The sequence below is a fragment of the Podarcis gaigeae genome, assembly GCF_964106915.1.
Source record: "Podarcis gaigeae genome assembly, chromosome: 2".
Taxonomy (NCBI): domain Eukaryota; kingdom Metazoa; phylum Chordata; class Lepidosauria; order Squamata; family Lacertidae; genus Podarcis; species Podarcis gaigeae.
The window spans coordinates 90,083,653-90,101,556 of NC_139679.1; the positions used below are offsets into that span (position 1 = coordinate 90,083,653).

The 17,904-nt window shown below is 42.9% G+C and overlaps 1 protein-coding gene across 2 annotated transcripts in view; it reads right to left on the reverse strand.

The window, feature by feature from the left end:
- Window positions 1-17,904, reverse strand: part of IFT122 (intraflagellar transport 122) — a 69,488-nt gene extending 51,584 nt beyond the window's left edge. Inside the window, exons 1-8 of one of the 2 annotated variants that reach the window (XM_083723250.1) lie at window positions 17,447-17,904; window positions 14,948-15,014; window positions 13,307-13,391; window positions 12,909-12,987; window positions 11,610-11,686; window positions 10,785-10,851; window positions 3,721-3,867; window positions 876-1,043 (exon numbers count right to left, since the gene is read on the reverse strand). In XM_083723250.1, the coding sequence (XP_083579376.1) occupies window positions 876-1,043; window positions 3,721-3,867; window positions 10,785-10,851; window positions 11,610-11,686; window positions 12,909-12,987; window positions 13,307-13,391; window positions 14,948-15,014; window positions 17,447-17,487 (731 nt within the window). In that variant the 5' untranslated portion in view covers window positions 17,488-17,904. The remainder of the gene's footprint in view (window positions 1-875; window positions 1,044-3,720; window positions 3,868-10,784; window positions 10,852-11,609; window positions 11,687-12,908; window positions 12,988-13,306; window positions 13,392-14,947; window positions 15,015-17,446) is intronic. The other variant, XM_083723251.1, reaches the window with a different exon arrangement.

Genomic DNA, 17,904 nt, shown 5'->3' on the forward strand with positions numbered 1-17,904 from the left:
CATAAGCCGTAGGAGTCAATCTACTCAAGAGCTTCTGATTAGCCAGTTTCTGATTAGCAGGAAAAAACACGGGGCCCAGCACTGTTGACCTGTATTAACTGTCCTTTTCAACAATTACCTGGAACTCCAGGAATCTCTTCAGACATCTGTGTGGCCTACAGATCCCTAGAATCAAGGTGTGCTGCACAAACATGGAAATTTCCCCAAACTTGAGTTCAGGCAAACATTCAACTTCTGTTGAAGACTGCCAGAACTTATGCTGAGAAATGCTGGATACTATCCTTAAGAGTGAAGAATGGAGAAATTTATTGGAAGGGGAATGTATGGACAAACACTGTGAGGTCGCTTTAAGGGAACCTCAGGCAGTCACAAAATAGCCTGATGAGCTGCTATCATCCAGTTTCAAGCGGGGGCCCTTCCCTATCATCCAACAGTCTTCACAGGAGCCTCTATCTGCCCTAATAGCGGTTCCACTTTGGCTTGAGTGGAGTGGAGAAAAAAGAAATAGTCTGGTGAGTCACTATAATCCAGCTCCCAGTAATGGTCCCTCCCTTCTCTATCACCACAAATTGCCCTGACGGGGAGCAGAGAGAATTACAGCTTTGTCTAAGTGGCTGTCTTTTCCATGTTATTATAACTTATTTTAAAAATAAACACTCAATGCTTATTGTTGTAGCAATCTCACGTAAAATGCTTTGTGAAGTCCACCTGAATAGCAGAATATAAATGCCACAGATATATATATAATACTGTTCTGTTTATATACTGTGAAGCAATACTGTAATTATAAATTGATAATTAGACAGAAACAAGCTAAGATTTAAATATATGTCTACTTTCATACTATAGTTTTATTTCTCTGATTTTGCACTCACGAGCTGGCATTCCTAGGGCTCTCATCTTCCTCATGTTCTTCTTCCTCTGCCTCACTACCCTGACTACTGCATGTGATGGACTTCAGAACTGGTATATCCTCTAAACAGGCGTGACCTGCCTCCTCCTCCTCTTCGCTCTCTCTAGAACTCCAGAGATTCTCCCATCGACTGCAAATATCAATTGTTCATTCACATGACCTACTGCTACAAAACTTAAATTTCAAAACAGATTAGCCCAAGATCAACTCTCCTGATGTTAAAACACTTTGCCCAGGTAGTTTTTGAAACTTTTCTTCCCCAGATTTACTAAAAGGGACAGTAAGTCTTCTTCAGTGCAAACTCAATTGGTTGTCAAGCTTTAGGAAAACATGACCCTCCCGCTGTGGGATAGAGAAGGATAAGGTTGGAGAAAATAAAAGTAATTTGTCGTTCTTCAATGCCTCCCCGTGAAGTTGAATGTAGGAAGATTCAGGACAGGCAAAAGAAAGCATTCTTTGCCCAGCACATAGTTAAAGTATAGAATTCACTTCCACAGGATGAAGCAATAGCCACCAAATTTTGACTGCTTTAAAAGGGGACTGGACAAATTCATGGAGGATAAGACTATCAATGGCTACTATTCATGATGGCTGTGTAACATCTTCAGTATTGCCGATGGTGTGCCTCTGAACACCCACTGCTAGAGAGCATGATGAGCAGGGAGAGGGCTGTTGGACTCATGCTGCTTGGAAGCTTCCCAGAGGCATCTGGTTGGCTACTGTGAGAACAAGATGCTGGACTAGGCCTTTAGTTCTGGTTCAGTGGGGTTCTTCTTATATGTGTTCTCAAAATACAGCTGTTTCCAAATACAGTTGTACCTTGGAAGTCGAACAGAATCTGTTCCCAAAGTCCGTTCAACTTCGAAAACCAAAGCGCGGCTTCTGCAGGAAGCTCCTGCAGCCAATCGGAAGCCCCATCGGACGTTCCGCTTCCAAAAATAGTTCACAAACCGGAACACTCACTTCCAGGTTTGTGGCGTTCAGGAGCAAAACGTTTGAGAACTAAGCTGTTCAAAAATCAAGGTATGACTGTACTGAAATGTGCAACAGTAAGAAACAGGGTATTAACTTTATATGAATCCTTAAATTGTTTATAAAACTGTTTTGATGTATGCACAGCATAAGAACCATACAGGTACATATACCAAGGAGCTAGAATTTGCTGCAGCTCCCTCTTGTGTGTACATACAATGGTAAACGTGCAATTGCTAACAAGTATCATTTGATGCAACAGTCAATCCCTGCATATCTAAATATATGCCTCCTTCCCCACTTTGTATTACAAGCTCTAAAATTCACCAACCACATGCTCCTGAGATTATTATCTCTCAGGACACCTATGCAAATACAGCTTCCCTATAAACTATGGAACTCCCTTACCAGAAACATTCATCAAAGCACTAAAGATCTTCCAGGAGCATCCTAAGAGCACTGAGTAGGTTGGGGGGGTGGCTTGATTAAGTTGTATGCTTCCAGCTGTTTAATTTAAATGAGATGCATTTTACATTTGCTTTAAAATCCAGTATATTATTTGAGATAGAGTACTGTATTTTTCGCCCTATAGGACGCACTTCTTCCCCTACAAAAATGAAGGGGAAATCTGGGTGCGTCCTATGGGGCGAATGCAGGCTTTCGCTGAAGTGTGGAGAGCGAGAGGGGTCCAGGCTTCAGGAAGACATCCACAGCCTAGGCAGCCCTGCGGGAGTTCCCGCAGGGCTGTCTAGGCTGCAGATAAGTAGCCTGCTTCCCGGAGCACCGGGCGTGCTGAAAGCAGAGCGCCCGCGCTTTGGGAACACATCCTCAGCCTAGGCAGCCCTGCGGGAGGTCCCACAGGGATGTCTAGGCTGCGGATAGCAGCCTGCCGCCCGGCGGGTGGGCGCCCTGAAGCAGAGCACCTGGCACACCGGAAAGACATCCGCAGCGTGGGGAGCCCTGCAGGAGTTCCCCGCAGGGCTCCCCACGCTGCGGATAGCAGCCTGCCGCCCTGCGTGTGGGGCACCCTGAAGCAGAGCGCCCCGCGTGCCGGACAGACATCCGTAGCGTGGGGAGCCCTGCAGGAGTTCCCCGCAGGGCCCCCCACGCTGCAGATAGCAGCCTGCCGCCCGGCGGGCGGGGTGCACTGAAGCAGAGCGCCCCTCGCGCCGGGCAGACATCGGCCAGCCCCACAAGCTCGGGGGACAGCAAGGAGGCGCAGCGCCGCCATCCCACTGTTCCTCGACCTGGTTCGGTTTCCCGACCTGCTTTTGGGGGGGAAACAAAGGGGAAAAATATTTCCTTTATTTCCCCCCCAAAAAAACTAGGTGCGTCCTATGGGACAGAGCATCCTATGGGACGAAAAATATTGTATATTGAATTTTTGACCTACAGGGCTACACATAAGCAACAAATATCATTAAAAAGCATGTAAATATGTAAAATATATATATTTTTTTAGAGTCTCAACAATCCAAGAATGCATTAGGCATTCTTCATTCCAAAGTCAACCTCCAACCCACATCCCATATGTTGTATTAGCAGACAAAGAGGGAGCTGATCAGTTATAATGTGCTTTATTTCTGTGGGGTTTTTTTTAAAGATTCAGGAACAGTTAATTTTAGCAACTTCAGCAACTAGCAATTCCCTTCAAATTGGAGAAAGTTTAAGAATTTTTATTGATATTGCCAAGAAAATGAAAGAATTAAATCAGTCTTCTGAGCTTCATCAAAATGATTTCTTATTTATGTTTATAGAACTACTGTTAAAAGTCAAATTCAGACTAGTGTGCAGACACTATCAAAGACAAACAATATAGGGACAGAAACATTTACCTTGATGGATTCCAAGAAATGGACCACACAGGAGATAAAGATCCACCGGGTCGTTCAATTTTGACTTTTTCTTCACCATTTTTATTTCTTATGCTGACCACACCATTGTACATCCCCAAAGCGAGGTACTGGCCATCATTAGTCCAACTGAGAAAGGGGAAGAATCATAATTGTCCCATTAAACTTTAATTAGTTTAATGTAAATGCCCAGTGCGCTTCCATCGTCACAAGTCCCACTACAGCAGAGTATTTCGCACAGCAGTTGAAGAAGGGCAGGAGAGGCAGTATTTTTTCAAAGAGGAGTCTTGGAGCATGCGGTTTGTAACTCAAAGATAAGGTTTATTTACAAAACAAAAAACAACCCTGGCGAAGAACCACACATCTCAGCAAACACGCCCAAAAAAGGGGAGAAGGGGGAAGAACAAACACACAGGAGACTATTTATACAAACTCATGTTCCTGGAAGCCTAATGACCTCCAGCTGCTCAGTGATTAGAGCGTTTCTGCTACCTTTTAACCCTTTGATAGCAACACCCCCTCTCGCTCGTAACACTGAGCTGTACCAACCTTAATTCAAATTTAAACCTGAACAGAAACATTTATGAGATTGCGGACCCAAAGCTTTCGTAAAACCGTCTGCGAGGTTTTCTTGGCTTGGACAATACTTTAGTTCAATTAAACCTTGTTTTACACTTTGGCATACATTTTGATAACGGATATCCAAGTGTTTTGTGTGTGCCTTGAATTGACCTGATTTAGCTAGTTTAATACAAGGTTGATTGTCTTCCCACACTCTGATAGGTAGGGAACATTCTCCAAACAATTCTTGTACCAGTTGCTTATAAAATTCCAGTTCTCTACATACATCTGATAATGCATTGAACTCAGATTCAGTTGAACTTAAAGCTATAAGTGACTGCTTTCTTGATCTCCAACCAATTAGTGCATTTCCAAATTTTATCGCCATTCCTGACACTGATTTTCTATCTGGTCCAGCATCTGCCCAACTACTGTCGGCCCAACACTCAAGTTGTGTGCTGCCCTCTGCTGATAATTTTAAGCGAAACCTTTTGGTAGTTTGGAGATACCTTAAAACTCTTTTTACTCCTTGCCAAGCATGCATTGATGGTTTTTCAGCTTGTCTACACAGCATGTTGACAGCATATGTTATATCGGGCCGAGTCCACTGTGCAATGTGGAGTAGACTGCCTATCGCTGACTGGTAAACCCCGGGATTAGAGAACTCTGCCTGTTGCTCGGCTTGAGCATCTTTTGTGTAGCTTAATTCCATTGGGGTTTTAACGCCAGCACAGTTGTCCATTTTAAACCTTTCCAGCAACTGCTGGATCTTAGCTTCTTGGCTGAGCCAATAGTTCCCATTTTCATCTTGCTGAATTTTAACTCCTAGATAAACAGATACATTGCCTAGTGATTTTATCTGAAACCTTTCTCCAAGCTTTGTGGCAAATTGTTGTGCAAGTTTATCATCCTTTCCACTGTATAATAAATCGTCAACAAATATCAAAACTGCTTCTTGTTCACATCCCGAGCCTTTTAGATAAAGACACGCATCTGCTGCGCTCTTTCTGAACCCCATGCTCTCTAGAGCAGTGTTTCCCAACCTTGTGCCTCCAGATGTTTTTGGCCTACAACTCCCATCATCCCTAGCTAGCAAGACCAGTGGTCAGGGATGATGGGAGTTGTAGGCCAAAAACATCTGGAGGCACAAGGTTGGGAAACACTGCTCTAGAGCATCGTTTAAGCAGGAATTCCAATTACGGGCGGACTGTTTCAACCCATAAATGGATTTGTGTAGGCGCCAGACCTGGTTTGGCTTGTCTCCTTCAAAACCCGGTGGTGGTGTCATATAGACTTCCTCCTGTAAGTCTGCGTTTAAATAAGCCACATTGACATCAAAATGAAACAGCTTATTTCCCTTCTTAGCTGAAGAGGCTAAAAGCATTCTTAGTGACTCCGATCTTGAAGTAGGTGCATAGATTTGAGAATAGTGAACACCTTTGCGCTGCGAAAACCCTTTTGCAACTAGTCGGGCTTTATATTGCAACTCTTCAGTAGTTGTGGGCTTTAAACGATATACCCATCGACACCCTACAGCTTGTTGCCCTTTCGGAAGCTCTGTACTTGTAAACACACCGAGAGACTTCATTGAAGCCATCTCTTTTTCCATTGCTTCCTGCCACTTAACGGCTTCTGAGCTTGGAAGCTGTTGTACCTCCATATAGCTATCTGGCTCACACTGTGCCATATTTACGTATACACTTGTCACCTTAAACCGCTCTGGCAGCTTGCCCTTTGTGGCACGATTTGACCTGCGCAATTGTTCCTCTTGTGCCCCCTCTGACCGTTGGCTGTCAGAATCTGTCTCAGACTTTATACCTGGATGTGCCTCTAGGGATAAAGACCTCCGTTTAGATACCTCCCTTGGGCTTGGTGTTGCAGGTGTCCTGCTTCGCTTTTGCTGTCTGCTAGGCCTACTGACTGGCGATGTTGGAACACTCCTAGATTCTGGCTTTTCTACCTTAGGAGAAGAACCTTGTGCCTGGTCAGAATCTGCATCTGAACCATGTGCACCATCCTCTTCTGGCTCGCTACTCTCTGGACTTTCATTCTCAGCATAAATGCCTAAATCATCTCTCAAAATGTCAGGGTTAGCATGTAAGTGAGTCCATCCGGACTGCTCACAAAATTCAGCGCTCCTACTGAGGACCACTCTTGTAGTATCCCCATTTGGGTTCACGAACCTCCAAGATTTGGCGTGTGGTTCGTACCCACAAAAGATGAGTTTCCTAGCCCTTGGACCTCCCTTTTTCCTTAACGCTTTTGGGATAAGTACATAGGCTGGACATCCAAACACCCGAAAGTAATTAATTTTGGGCTTCTTCCCATATAAAGCAAAATATGGGGTAGTGGCAATTACCGAACTATATACTCGGTTCAGAATATGAGTAGCCGCCTGCCAGGCTTCCGCCCAGTAACTTTGAGGGAGTTTAGCATCAAACAACATAGAGTTTGCCAACTCTTGCAGAACCCTGTTTTTACGTTCGGCCACGCCTCCTTCTTGGGGGGAATAAGGTGTAGACAGACGATGCTTAATTCCCTTTTTCTTAAAGAAATTCTGCAACACAGACCCGGTAAATTCTGACCCTCTGTCTGTCTGAAAAGCAAGTACTCTAGTACCGAATTCAAGTTCCACTGCATGAACCCAATTTTTAACTGTTTCTGCAGTATCTGCTTTTGTTTTGAGAGGAAAAAACCATGTAACCTTTGTTTTGTCATCCGAGAGACACAGTGCATACCTCGAACCTCCCATGCTAGCAACAGGCATTGGGCCACATAGGTCCATATGCACAAGTTGGAATACTTTGTCAGATTTCCTATCTGAACTGGGATAGCTGCATCTATGAACCTTCGCCCTTTTGCATGCAGTACAATCCAAATACTTAGTACATTTGTTCATTTTGCACCCTTCTGATAATTCAGGTTGCCTTTTAACATACTGAAAATTAATATGTCCCAAACGGCGGTGCCATAAATGGACACAAGAATTATGGGTAGGTGAGTTCACACAACCAGCATGAACCTGTTCAACTTCATCTGGACTTGTCTCAAAATAATATAACCCATCTCTGCATTCCACCTGCAAAAGAGATACGTTATTCTTTGAAATAGTGCAAACCCCATTTTCAAACACAGTTTTAAACCCATTTCTATCAAGTTCTGACACAGACAAAACATACCCCTTCAATCCCTTTAGCACGTAGGCATCAATTTCTGTTTGCAAACATTTCAAGAACACTGTGCCTACGGTCTCTAAGGAACGTTTAGTTGAATCTGCCATTGTCACAACTTTAAGGGTTTGCAAATGTCTGCAATTCTGCAAATGGACACTAGATGGCGCCACCAGGTGGTGAGATGCACCACTGTCGATCAACCAGCGTAGATTGCTGCCTTGGCCACGCCCTTGCATCAATGCCATTGCTGAAGCCATGTGCTGTGTGCTGTGGGAGTAGCCATGACCTCCTCCTCTTCTTCGACGTCCCCTGGAACTCCTTGTCTGGTAACTAGGGGTAACGGCCTTGGTGCTGTCTTGACCAGGTTCACGTGGACAATTCCTAATTAGATGGGAAGGGGAACCACAGCGAAAACAGTGTCTAGCTGTAAAAGCATTTACTGTGTGCTCAAACTCAGCATCAACACTCTTAGGCACAGCATAACTCCCCTTTAAAGACAAACCTCTTTCTCTTTGCCTTTTATCCTGTTCATCTGCAAGCCGAGATGAAATGTATTCAAGGGTTAATTCAGTTGAAGGCATAGCTTCCAAAGTTAGAGCTAGAGTCTCATAGCTTTTATCAAGAGAAGACAACAATATGTATGACTGCTGCTCCATAGAGAAAGGAATGCCCAGCTGTCTTAGTTGATTAAAGGCAGACACCATTTTGGCAATATGTTCTTTTACACATGCTCCCGGTTGGAGACGTAAATCAAACAAACATCTTGTAGCATGGATCTTGGCCCCCGCAGTGTTTCTGGAATTTAGCCGCTGCAGAACCGTCCAGACCTCATGCGTGTTCTTTAACTCAGAAACGTAAGGCATTTGCTCTGGTCCCACTGCCAAAACTAGTAGACCTTGGGCTTTCCTGTCACGTTTCTGTGAAGCTGCTGCTGTTGCTTTGTCTTCTGCAGACGCGTCTGCAGCTGCCTGTAAAGGCGGTGCTTCAGTACAACTCCACAACTCTTTTGCTTGCAACCAAACCCTCACTCTAGCCTTCCAATCTTGCCAATTTTTCCCATTGAGTCGCGTAAACGGGACAGAAAAACTTTCCTGGGACTCTGCCATCCTCCCTGGGGCTTAGGAACGATACTCACACACCTGTAGACCGTCTCCCAGCTGCTGAGGTGGCTCCTTGAAGAATAAGACGTCTTCCAGCGAGTACAAACTGCTCAGTGCCTGTTTAAAACTTTTCTAGGCACATTGCAGGACTCAAGCTGCTTTGAAAGCTTTCGTTGTCGGCAACCGCTTCTGACTTCGCTCCAGTCCTTGCATAAATCACTCTGAACTGCACTCCTTAGCTCCTTCTTGACGTACAAACATCCATAACCTGTCCCATTAAACTTTAATTAGTTTAATGTAAATGCCCAGTGCGCTTCCATCGTCACAAGTCCCACTACAGCAGAGTATTTCGCACAGCAGTTGAAGAAGGGCAGGAGAGGCAGTATTTTTTCAAAGAGGAGTCTTGGAGCATGCGGTTTGTAACTGAAAGATAAGGTTTATTTACAAAACAAAAAACAACCCTGGCGAAGAACCACACATCTCAGCAAACACGCCCAAAAAAGGGGAGAAGGGGGAAGAACAAACACACAGGAGACTATTTATACAAACTCATGTTCCTGGAAGCCTAATGACCTCCAGCTGCTCAGTGATTAGAGCGTTTCTGCTACCTTTTAACCCTTTGATAGCAACAATAATAAAGCAGTTTGAAAAAATTCCCCCCTCCTCAACATTTGAGTCACGAGGCCTACAGAAATTATACCTTTTACTTAGAGGTGGGCATAAAAGGCTCAAGAGGACACAAAGTACTCCTTGAACTCTTCCACTGCACTGACAAATATGGCTTTAAAGTATACATTTGCCCAAATGAACTGCAGCTGCATTCAGAAGGAGAGGACATGCTAATTAAGAATATGGAGCAGTAGCAGCATAAGGCAACCTCTGTTTAACTAAATAGTGATTCTGAAAGGTTGGCTTCCAGTTCCACTCTGCCTTAATGGAAGCAGCCCCCATGACAACGGGAGATTGTTGGTGAAGGAAAAACAAGGGTGACTGAGGGTAATTATCCATGCAAATTCCCCCAGGGATGGAGGGGGGAACGGGCTTCACTCGCAGTTCATCTTGGTACCTGGCTCTCACTCCAGCAGGGAATGCGGGGGTCAGGGAGGCACTGAGTGCAAAAGCCTGCCGAAAACCCTCCAACACTGCCATTAAGAAGCAGAGGTTCTCCTGTTAATTAGAGCTTAATTGGACTAAATTACAGGCACATGCTAGAAGAGATGAGATGACAAACTACAGAACAAACCAATTGTAAGGACTTTATGGTTTGAACTTGAGATAAGACTTCATTCAGTGCAAAAGATGGTTGGGGGGGAGCCTACGGTTTCTTTATTATAAGTTTTATTCTCTACATTTATGATTCAGCAACCCTCCTCTCAATGTTAGTTCGCATTTTATTTGTACAAGTGAGGATGGAAGAGTTTGGATTATAAATATAGAATATAACATCAAACAGAACTGTGTAAACTGTGTAAAAAAAGGGAAATGGGAGGGAAGCTCCATTTTGCAAAAGGTTTACGATGGAAACTTCCCCATCCTTTATTATTAATGATGTGAACTGAATAACACTAAGAGAACTTGGAATTTAATTTAATTGGAAGATAATTGCTCATATGTCTTCAGTTGGAAGGAAGGATGAAAGGAGTCTGTGAACTGCCAAGCAACTGGTACAGTTCCTTACTGAGTCGTCTGCAGATCAACAGACCACTCTTCCCAGGCTGAGAGGGAAAATGGTGACAAAAGGTTATTTACTGGGACAGAGTGACTTTTGCAGCTGTTGTTAAAGTTGCAAAACAACGAAGCATGGGGCGGAGTGATGGAGAAATTTCTGGAACGACAGTGGGATATCAGCTCCATTCAAGGCATGACGAATAACAGCAACAACCGGGGAAAAGAAAAACATAACATCTTACAAGGAAAGGAAGAAACAGCGTGAACAGAATAATTGCCACACACAGGAAGAACAAGGATATAGTTTAATTGCTTACTCTTTTGTTCCAACCCATCCTGGAACCTTATCTTATAATTAAATGTATAATAAAATTCTACAAACTCATTAGAGGACAATTTTGCTGTCCATTCTATTGTATTGTCAGATTTGTTTCAGTTTTGTTTTTACCTCTATTGTATGTTGCCTTGAGTTCTCAATCTTTCGTGTGGCAACTCATTAGATGTTTTAATATTTACAATAACAAAATAACTACATTTTACATACCTACAGCAGGTGATCTTATTGCTAACTTTATGTTTATTGACTGACTTCTGTTCAGGAGACCAAAGACCTTGAAAATAACAACAGCATAGTGTTACCATCCAATTCATTCATCATTATAAGAAAACATTCACACCAACAACAACGAGGGAATGGGAAAGAGAAGAGCTCCTAAATCTTAACAAAATACAACTCCCCAAAGTCCTTCCCCTTGCCACACCTTCTCTCTGCCAGCTTATGTGCTGCGTAATGGCTTTACATGATGCCACAATGCACCATCTGATAGCAGTGCCAAGAAAGGGACCACAGCACAATGACAGAGCACATGCTTTGCACCAGAAGGTTCCACATTTAATCAGTTATTTCTTTGGTCAAAAGCATTCTATGTGATGGATTATTTGAAACCAACTGTTGTATCTAAGTCTAGACCTAGCCAGAGTAGTTCCAATGAAATTAATGAGCATGATTAATTTCCTGCTTGGCAGGGGGTTGGACTTGATGGCCCTTGTGGTCTCTTCCAACTCTATGATTCTATTCTATGATGAACACAGGTCCATTAATATCAATGGTTCTCCTGGATCAGGCCGGTGGCCCATCTAGTCCAGCATCCTGCTCTCATAGTGGCCAAGAGTAGCTCTGGATACCTGAGATTTGCCTGAGATCAGGGTCAAATAGACAGTCTGAGCTGCTGTATTGCAACTTCCTGTGGTCCTTCAACTGCTTATACCTATGGTACAGCACACACTGCATTTCTATCTGATTGATTCCTGAATGCTATGTGAAGTCATAGGATTTGGCCTTAAGAAACTAAGGATGAGGAAGACGTACCAAAATCGCTGGAGGAGCAAGATGCCAATTGGTGAGTGACAGGATTGTAGGATACACTTTGTATGGAATCATTGTGCCTAAAACAAATTAACCAGAAACACTGAAACAAAACAATCTGAAAACTGGTTAGGCATAATAAACAAATAACTTTGGATATTTATTTTTTAAGCCTCACCCAACTCTACCAGGAGCTCAGTGCAAATCAAACCAAAATCCAACAGGCTTTAAAAATAGTTCAGGTACAATATGGTTATTTGAAAATATAAAGCGTTCAAGCATTGTGTGAGGTGAGGGGAGGAATACAGAGATACTTCTATAATGATTCTCAACACTGCACCAGAGCTGGTTCAAAAGTCAGAGACCAGAGTCTCTTAAGCAAAACCTTACCCACACAGGCCTGCCTGGTTACCAAGACCCCATTCAGAGAACTTTATTTGAGTGGTCCCCCTAACTTCAGAAAAGAGATGAGTGGCAGCTCATGAAAAGTGCCTTTTCAGTTGTGGCATCCCAGTTCTAGAATCCTTAGTGCAAGTGCATTTGACTGGCATTGACTCTGCTGTCTTCTTGGTGGCACGGGAATATATTTTTACTTGCCCAAGCCTTTCTATGCTGGGTTTTAGTATAATGCTCTGCTCTGACTCAGCTCTCCTTCCGTTGGTACTATTTTAACACTGTTCTTATTTACTCCTTATTGTTTTAGTTTTTGCTATGTTAGCTGCTTTGACAATTTTTACCGTGAGTGGAATAAAAGTTTCTTAAATACATAAAACAAGGAAATGGTAATGGGCTGTTAATAAGTAACTAAAACTTTACCTAGAACACATCAGACAGCAACTTATATTGTTATCCTTTAATGCTGAATAGAAGCACTTCAGGAAGTAATCTTGAAGGAGTTACCTCTCCCGCCCCGCCCCGCCCCGCCCCCCCCCCCCAGTAGCATAATGTTTATTATGCAGAATTTACAGACACAATGCCGGGCCAATCTGTTTCTGTGATGGAAGTGAACAAGGAAAATAGGAGTACAATATCAGATCCAGAATGCATCTGTACTATAAGATTCAGAAGTGCAGTAACTGCAGCGAAACCCTTTCAAGAGCCATGAAGTGAGAACAGCCCTCACAACTTGTTTTCTCATTCTCCCGTTAACCTGGTGAAGTGGTGTAATGTCCTTTGTGTTTGCATGTTTAGCTTCTTACCTGTGTTCATATTCCTTCTACTATTATTAATAACAGTGGCTGGAGTCCATACTCAAAATTGATATTTAAGGCATGCAAAATAATCATGAAGCAATCCACTTACGTGTACTTCAGGATACCTTCTAACTTTGAAGTCCAGATGATCACCGTTTTGTCTGCAGCTCCTGATGCAAAGCGCTTACCTAGGGAATGTTATGGAAGCTCACATAAGTTTATTGCAACTGGTAAGTCTAAAGCACACAGAAAAGCAATGACACTGTTTACTATTAGTTGAGTGACTTCAGGTGAGCAAGAATCAAACTTGTATCTACATATACCCTGGTCTGACATGAAACTCAGTTGTCACAGTATGGACTGTACCGACATTGTGTGGTGATACAGATATACTTCTTTAAAAATATTTATGAATAATAGACTGGATATAAATGCAAATGACACTCTGTTCCTATGAAACCTGATCAAATGCTAATGGTTTGAAAAAATCCATAAGGTTTAAGTTACCATCCTTGGCATAAGCTACACAGTACACTGTATCCTTATGTGCTTTCAAGGGCTGGATTAATGTTCCATCCGAAGTGTCATACACCTGTAGAGATAAAATAAAGAGATAAGTCTAAGAATTAGGCACACAAATTAACACTATAGCCCTAGACAAACCAAGGCAGCTTCCTATGTTTCTCAGTCCAGATACAGGCTCTCTTCTGTTTATTCATTTTTTTAAATGTAGCAGTTACATGACTTCTAAAATACAGCTCCAACAAGGAATTTTCTTAATGGACTGACACATAGAAGCCAGCATTATAACAGGACGAACAGCCTAACCCTATTCTTTTCATATCCAGTGTTGTTACAAATAAAGGCCACTGGGGATCGTGGGTTTGGTAAAGCAGAGCAGGGCTGGGCAGGTCTATTCTGTTTCTTCTAGATACAAAAAATAAATTCCTGTGTTACAGCTTCTAGCCAGCGCCAGACTGAGCTGACATTAGGAGCAGTGAATCTGCTCCTTGGGGCTTAGAAATGAGAGGTATTAAAAGGAAAATCCAGGCCTGAAAAGTTATGAGAAAGTCTTATTTCAGCAAGCTCTGAATACCATTGCACTAACCCCTCCAAACCAATTTCCAAAGTGCGCATAGCAACCTCTTATCGAAGGAGTGTAGAGACTAGCCTTACATTTAATAAATCTCCTGTCATAAGCAAGAAAAAATTCCATGGAGGTAAGTCCATGAAACTCCATACACCAGGAATGGGGAACCTGCAACCCTCCAGATAATTGTTGAACTACGCTTCCATCAGCTCCAGCTAGCATGGTCACTGGCCAAGGACAATGAAAGTTGTAGTCCAACAATATCCAGAGGTTCCCCATCCCTGCCATACAGGTAAGTGAGCAGGCTGGCAGAGAAGAAATGAGTCTCTTTGTCCCACCTCTGCCAGTCTGCTTAGCTTCCATGTTGGTCACAAAAGAAGGGAAGCCCATCCCTTTCCCACAAACTCTTGCTAGAAGGCTTTTTTTTCTAGCAGAGGCTAGTACCCTGTATTTCTATATTGACCTGGAGAAGGGAACTTTCCCCTTCTTCATAACCAGCATGGAAATTCAGGCCACCAGCCTTCAGGCATGAAAAACAAAAGCCACAGGCTAGTATCTTTATGGGCTTATTTGCAAGGCTGGTGTAGACCTACCTTCACTTAACTTCTTACATCATGTAATTAGAAACCATTCATAAATCCACAACCAGAAATTAGAGGCAAACTTTACAAATAACAAACATTAGGAAATTGGAAAAAAGCATCTATGAAATATGCAGACAGATAATTTGGTGTATCTACTTAAAATAGCTATTGACTTCTTCCAGCTCAGCTTAATTTATCAAAACAAAAACAAGAGCCTTCTCTCTGTTTAAAGATGTTAAATAGCTAAAAAGTAATTAGCTTTTAACATAGTCAAATTACATCACAGTTGTAAGATTTTTTTAAAAAAATGTGTTACATTAAATAGAGAAGGGATAAGAGTACTTTCAATAGATTACCATATGTGTTATAGTAAATAATAAAGAAATAAGAGTTCTTTTGATAAATTAATCTACCAAATATTTCAAGATGTTAACTAACAAATAAGAGTGGGTGGTTTTAAAGAAACCCTCGTACCAGTAATCTGTTTCCAGCTGCAATTATTAGTTGAGTTCCATCAGGCTTAAAAGCAAGGTCATATATACTGTGAAAACAAAGAAAGGTATTAAATGGCACACCAAACTCCTCATATCCCCAATATTTTCCCATATGGTACATAAAAAACAAGATCTCTAGATATAGATCACTACCCTACAGAATGAGTATTTTGAAAAGAATTTAATTTGTGGATGTAGGTTCAGAGTAATATTCATATACCACAATTGTCATTCAAACATTTCCTCAATCACACTATTTTCAAGACATTTCATATCTGCCAAATCAAAAGGCTGCAATTTACATACTCAAAGCATTACATCAAAACACTGACTTTATTTTGTTTGTGCTGTTTGTGCTGTACTTTTGTACTGTTTTATTGTTGTTAGCCGCCCTGAGCCCGGCTTCGGCTGGGGAGGGCGGGATATAAATAAAATTTAAATTATTATTATTATTATTATTATTATTATTATTATTATTATTCATTTAGCTACTCTAGCCATTGCGATTTATCTATATTAAATGTACATATTCTAGACAAAACTGGGGATTTTATTCACCCACACAATCAATAATAATAAAAAAAATCAACATTTCAGCCAAACAATTGTTTTTATGGCTGTTGAAATTATTGTATATTATCTTTTTATGTATCTTTTATTATTGCTTTATTTAATTGTTCTCTGCTGTAGTACTGAAGTATCCAATGAAATGTGAGTTATAAATGCTTAAAGGGCAACCAAAATGATGAAGGGGAAAGGTTGCAGCATTTGGAACTTTTAAAGTTTCCAGAAAAGGTAACAGGTGACATGATAGACTTTTACACAATTACACATGGTATAAAGACAGTGGCTAGATATATATTTTTTTTCTCCCACACTCTTACACCCCTAGAAATCATGCTCATCCAACAAAGCTGAATTTTGGAAGATTCATGACAGATGAGAGTGTTTATAATGCAGTGCATAGTTAAACTATGGCATTTGCTTCCACAGAGGGCAGTGATGGTCTCAACAAATGAAACTGATCTGTAAAAAATGTTACTGGGGGGGGGGGAGAAAGAGACATTGCACATACTTTTGTAAACCAAGAAAATATTTAATAAAAATAAAAATAAAATAAAAATACATTAAAAAGGGAGAATTAGTCAAATTCATGGAGGACACGGCTATCAACGGTGACTGGCCAAGGTGGTTACGTTCCACCTCCAATATCTGAGGCAATATGCCTATGACTCTGAGTTGCTGGAAATCACAGGTGGACAGAGTGCTGTTGCTGTCATGTTCTGCTGCAAAGGCGTCTGGTTGGCCACTGTGCGGAAAAGGTGGTGGATTACGGGAGGACAATGGTCTGACCCAGCAGTAATGGTGCTGGTGTGACAATCAGGTGAGTCCCAACCCACCAGCTGAAGACCAGTTTCACAAGGTGTACACAGATAGTACCAAAAAAAAAAGATGCACCTCAATTAAACCAAATCATTTGAATTTTAAGATGATGTGCGGCAATATATACAGTGGTACCTCAGGTTAAGTACTTAATTCGTTCCGGAGGTCCGTTCTTAACCTGAAACTGTTCTTAACCTGAAGCACCACTTTAGCTAATGGGGCCTCCTGCTGCTGCTGGAGCAAGATTTCTGTTCTCATCCTGAAGCAAAGTTCTTAACCCGAGGTACTATTTCTGGGTTAGTGGAGTCTGTAACCTGAAGCGGATGTAACTTGAAGCGTATGTAACCCGAGGTACCACTGTACTACCTACGGGGTTAGGAAAAAAACGAACCTGCATCAACTGTTTATTTTGTTAAAGTTTCCTCATGAAAGCTTCACCCACCTGCCCAGTACAAGAATTGAGGTGGCGAGTAAAACAACCAGTATAAAGCCACTGCGGATTTTTAATATTATTTTATTACTTGCACCCCGCCCATATGGCTGGGTTCCGGTCCTACCGATGGAGAACCGTAAGAACATCAACTCAGCGGGTAAGATCTAACGTTACATCAACGGACACAACAGGACCGTCGAGGGGACAGAGGGGCTCTGGAAGGCGCACCCCCCCCCCAACAACTGAAACCTGCCAGTGTCTCGCTTTGTGTCCCTTCCACCAAAAAGGGAAACCCACGCGCTCCCTTTCTGCTGCAAAAGCATTATCTTAACAGCTGTGTGGTTTCCAGTTTAAACGTGGAAGCATCTTTCTGAGTTGTTTTTGCTGTTGCTGCTGCCGCTGGTTGCATTAACTCATTTGCCTTCAGAAACGGACGTGAGGGACGCTGCGGGGGTGTTTATGCTGCCTGCCGCGAGCGGGATAAAATTGCACGCCGTCCCCCTCACGACTTGCTGGTGATGCAGGAAGGGAGAGCGGACTGAGGAGGCCTTATTTTTTGACTGGAGGTCGAAGCCCCGACTTCCTTCCCTCCATGCCCCCCCCCCCCAGTCTCCCCCACTCCACCCTCTAGGCTTGTCAGAGGGAGGCCCCTCCTCTTCTTACCACTGCTCGGCCTTATCTCTCCAGGTCAGCGCAGCTCGCATGTTTCCCCCTCCGGCGCATCCCCTTCACGACCTCCCTGCCTGCCCCTCCCCCAGCGCCCAACTCCCGTTTTCATTTATTTATTTATTTATTTGTGTACTCAGGACGCCGGGCTGCAACCCAAGGCAACACGCATGCGCAGTGTCCACGCGCCTCCCATCCTTTTTTCCTTCCCTTTTGCACAAGGGGGAAAGCGACGAGCGAAGCGCCCTTGGTTGTGCGCACGCGCAAAAGCGCCTCTTGCGCATGTCTGAACTCTCCGCCGGGTTCCTCCCCGCCCCCCTCTCCCCAACCACAGTTTCTAAGGCGCCCGGGGGAGGACGCGCAATATTAATATTAGAGGCGAGTGGGACGACGGTGTGGAGAGAGGAGGAGCTTATGTAGAAAGTGCGCGTGCGCAAAAGCCCACTCAGGTGTAA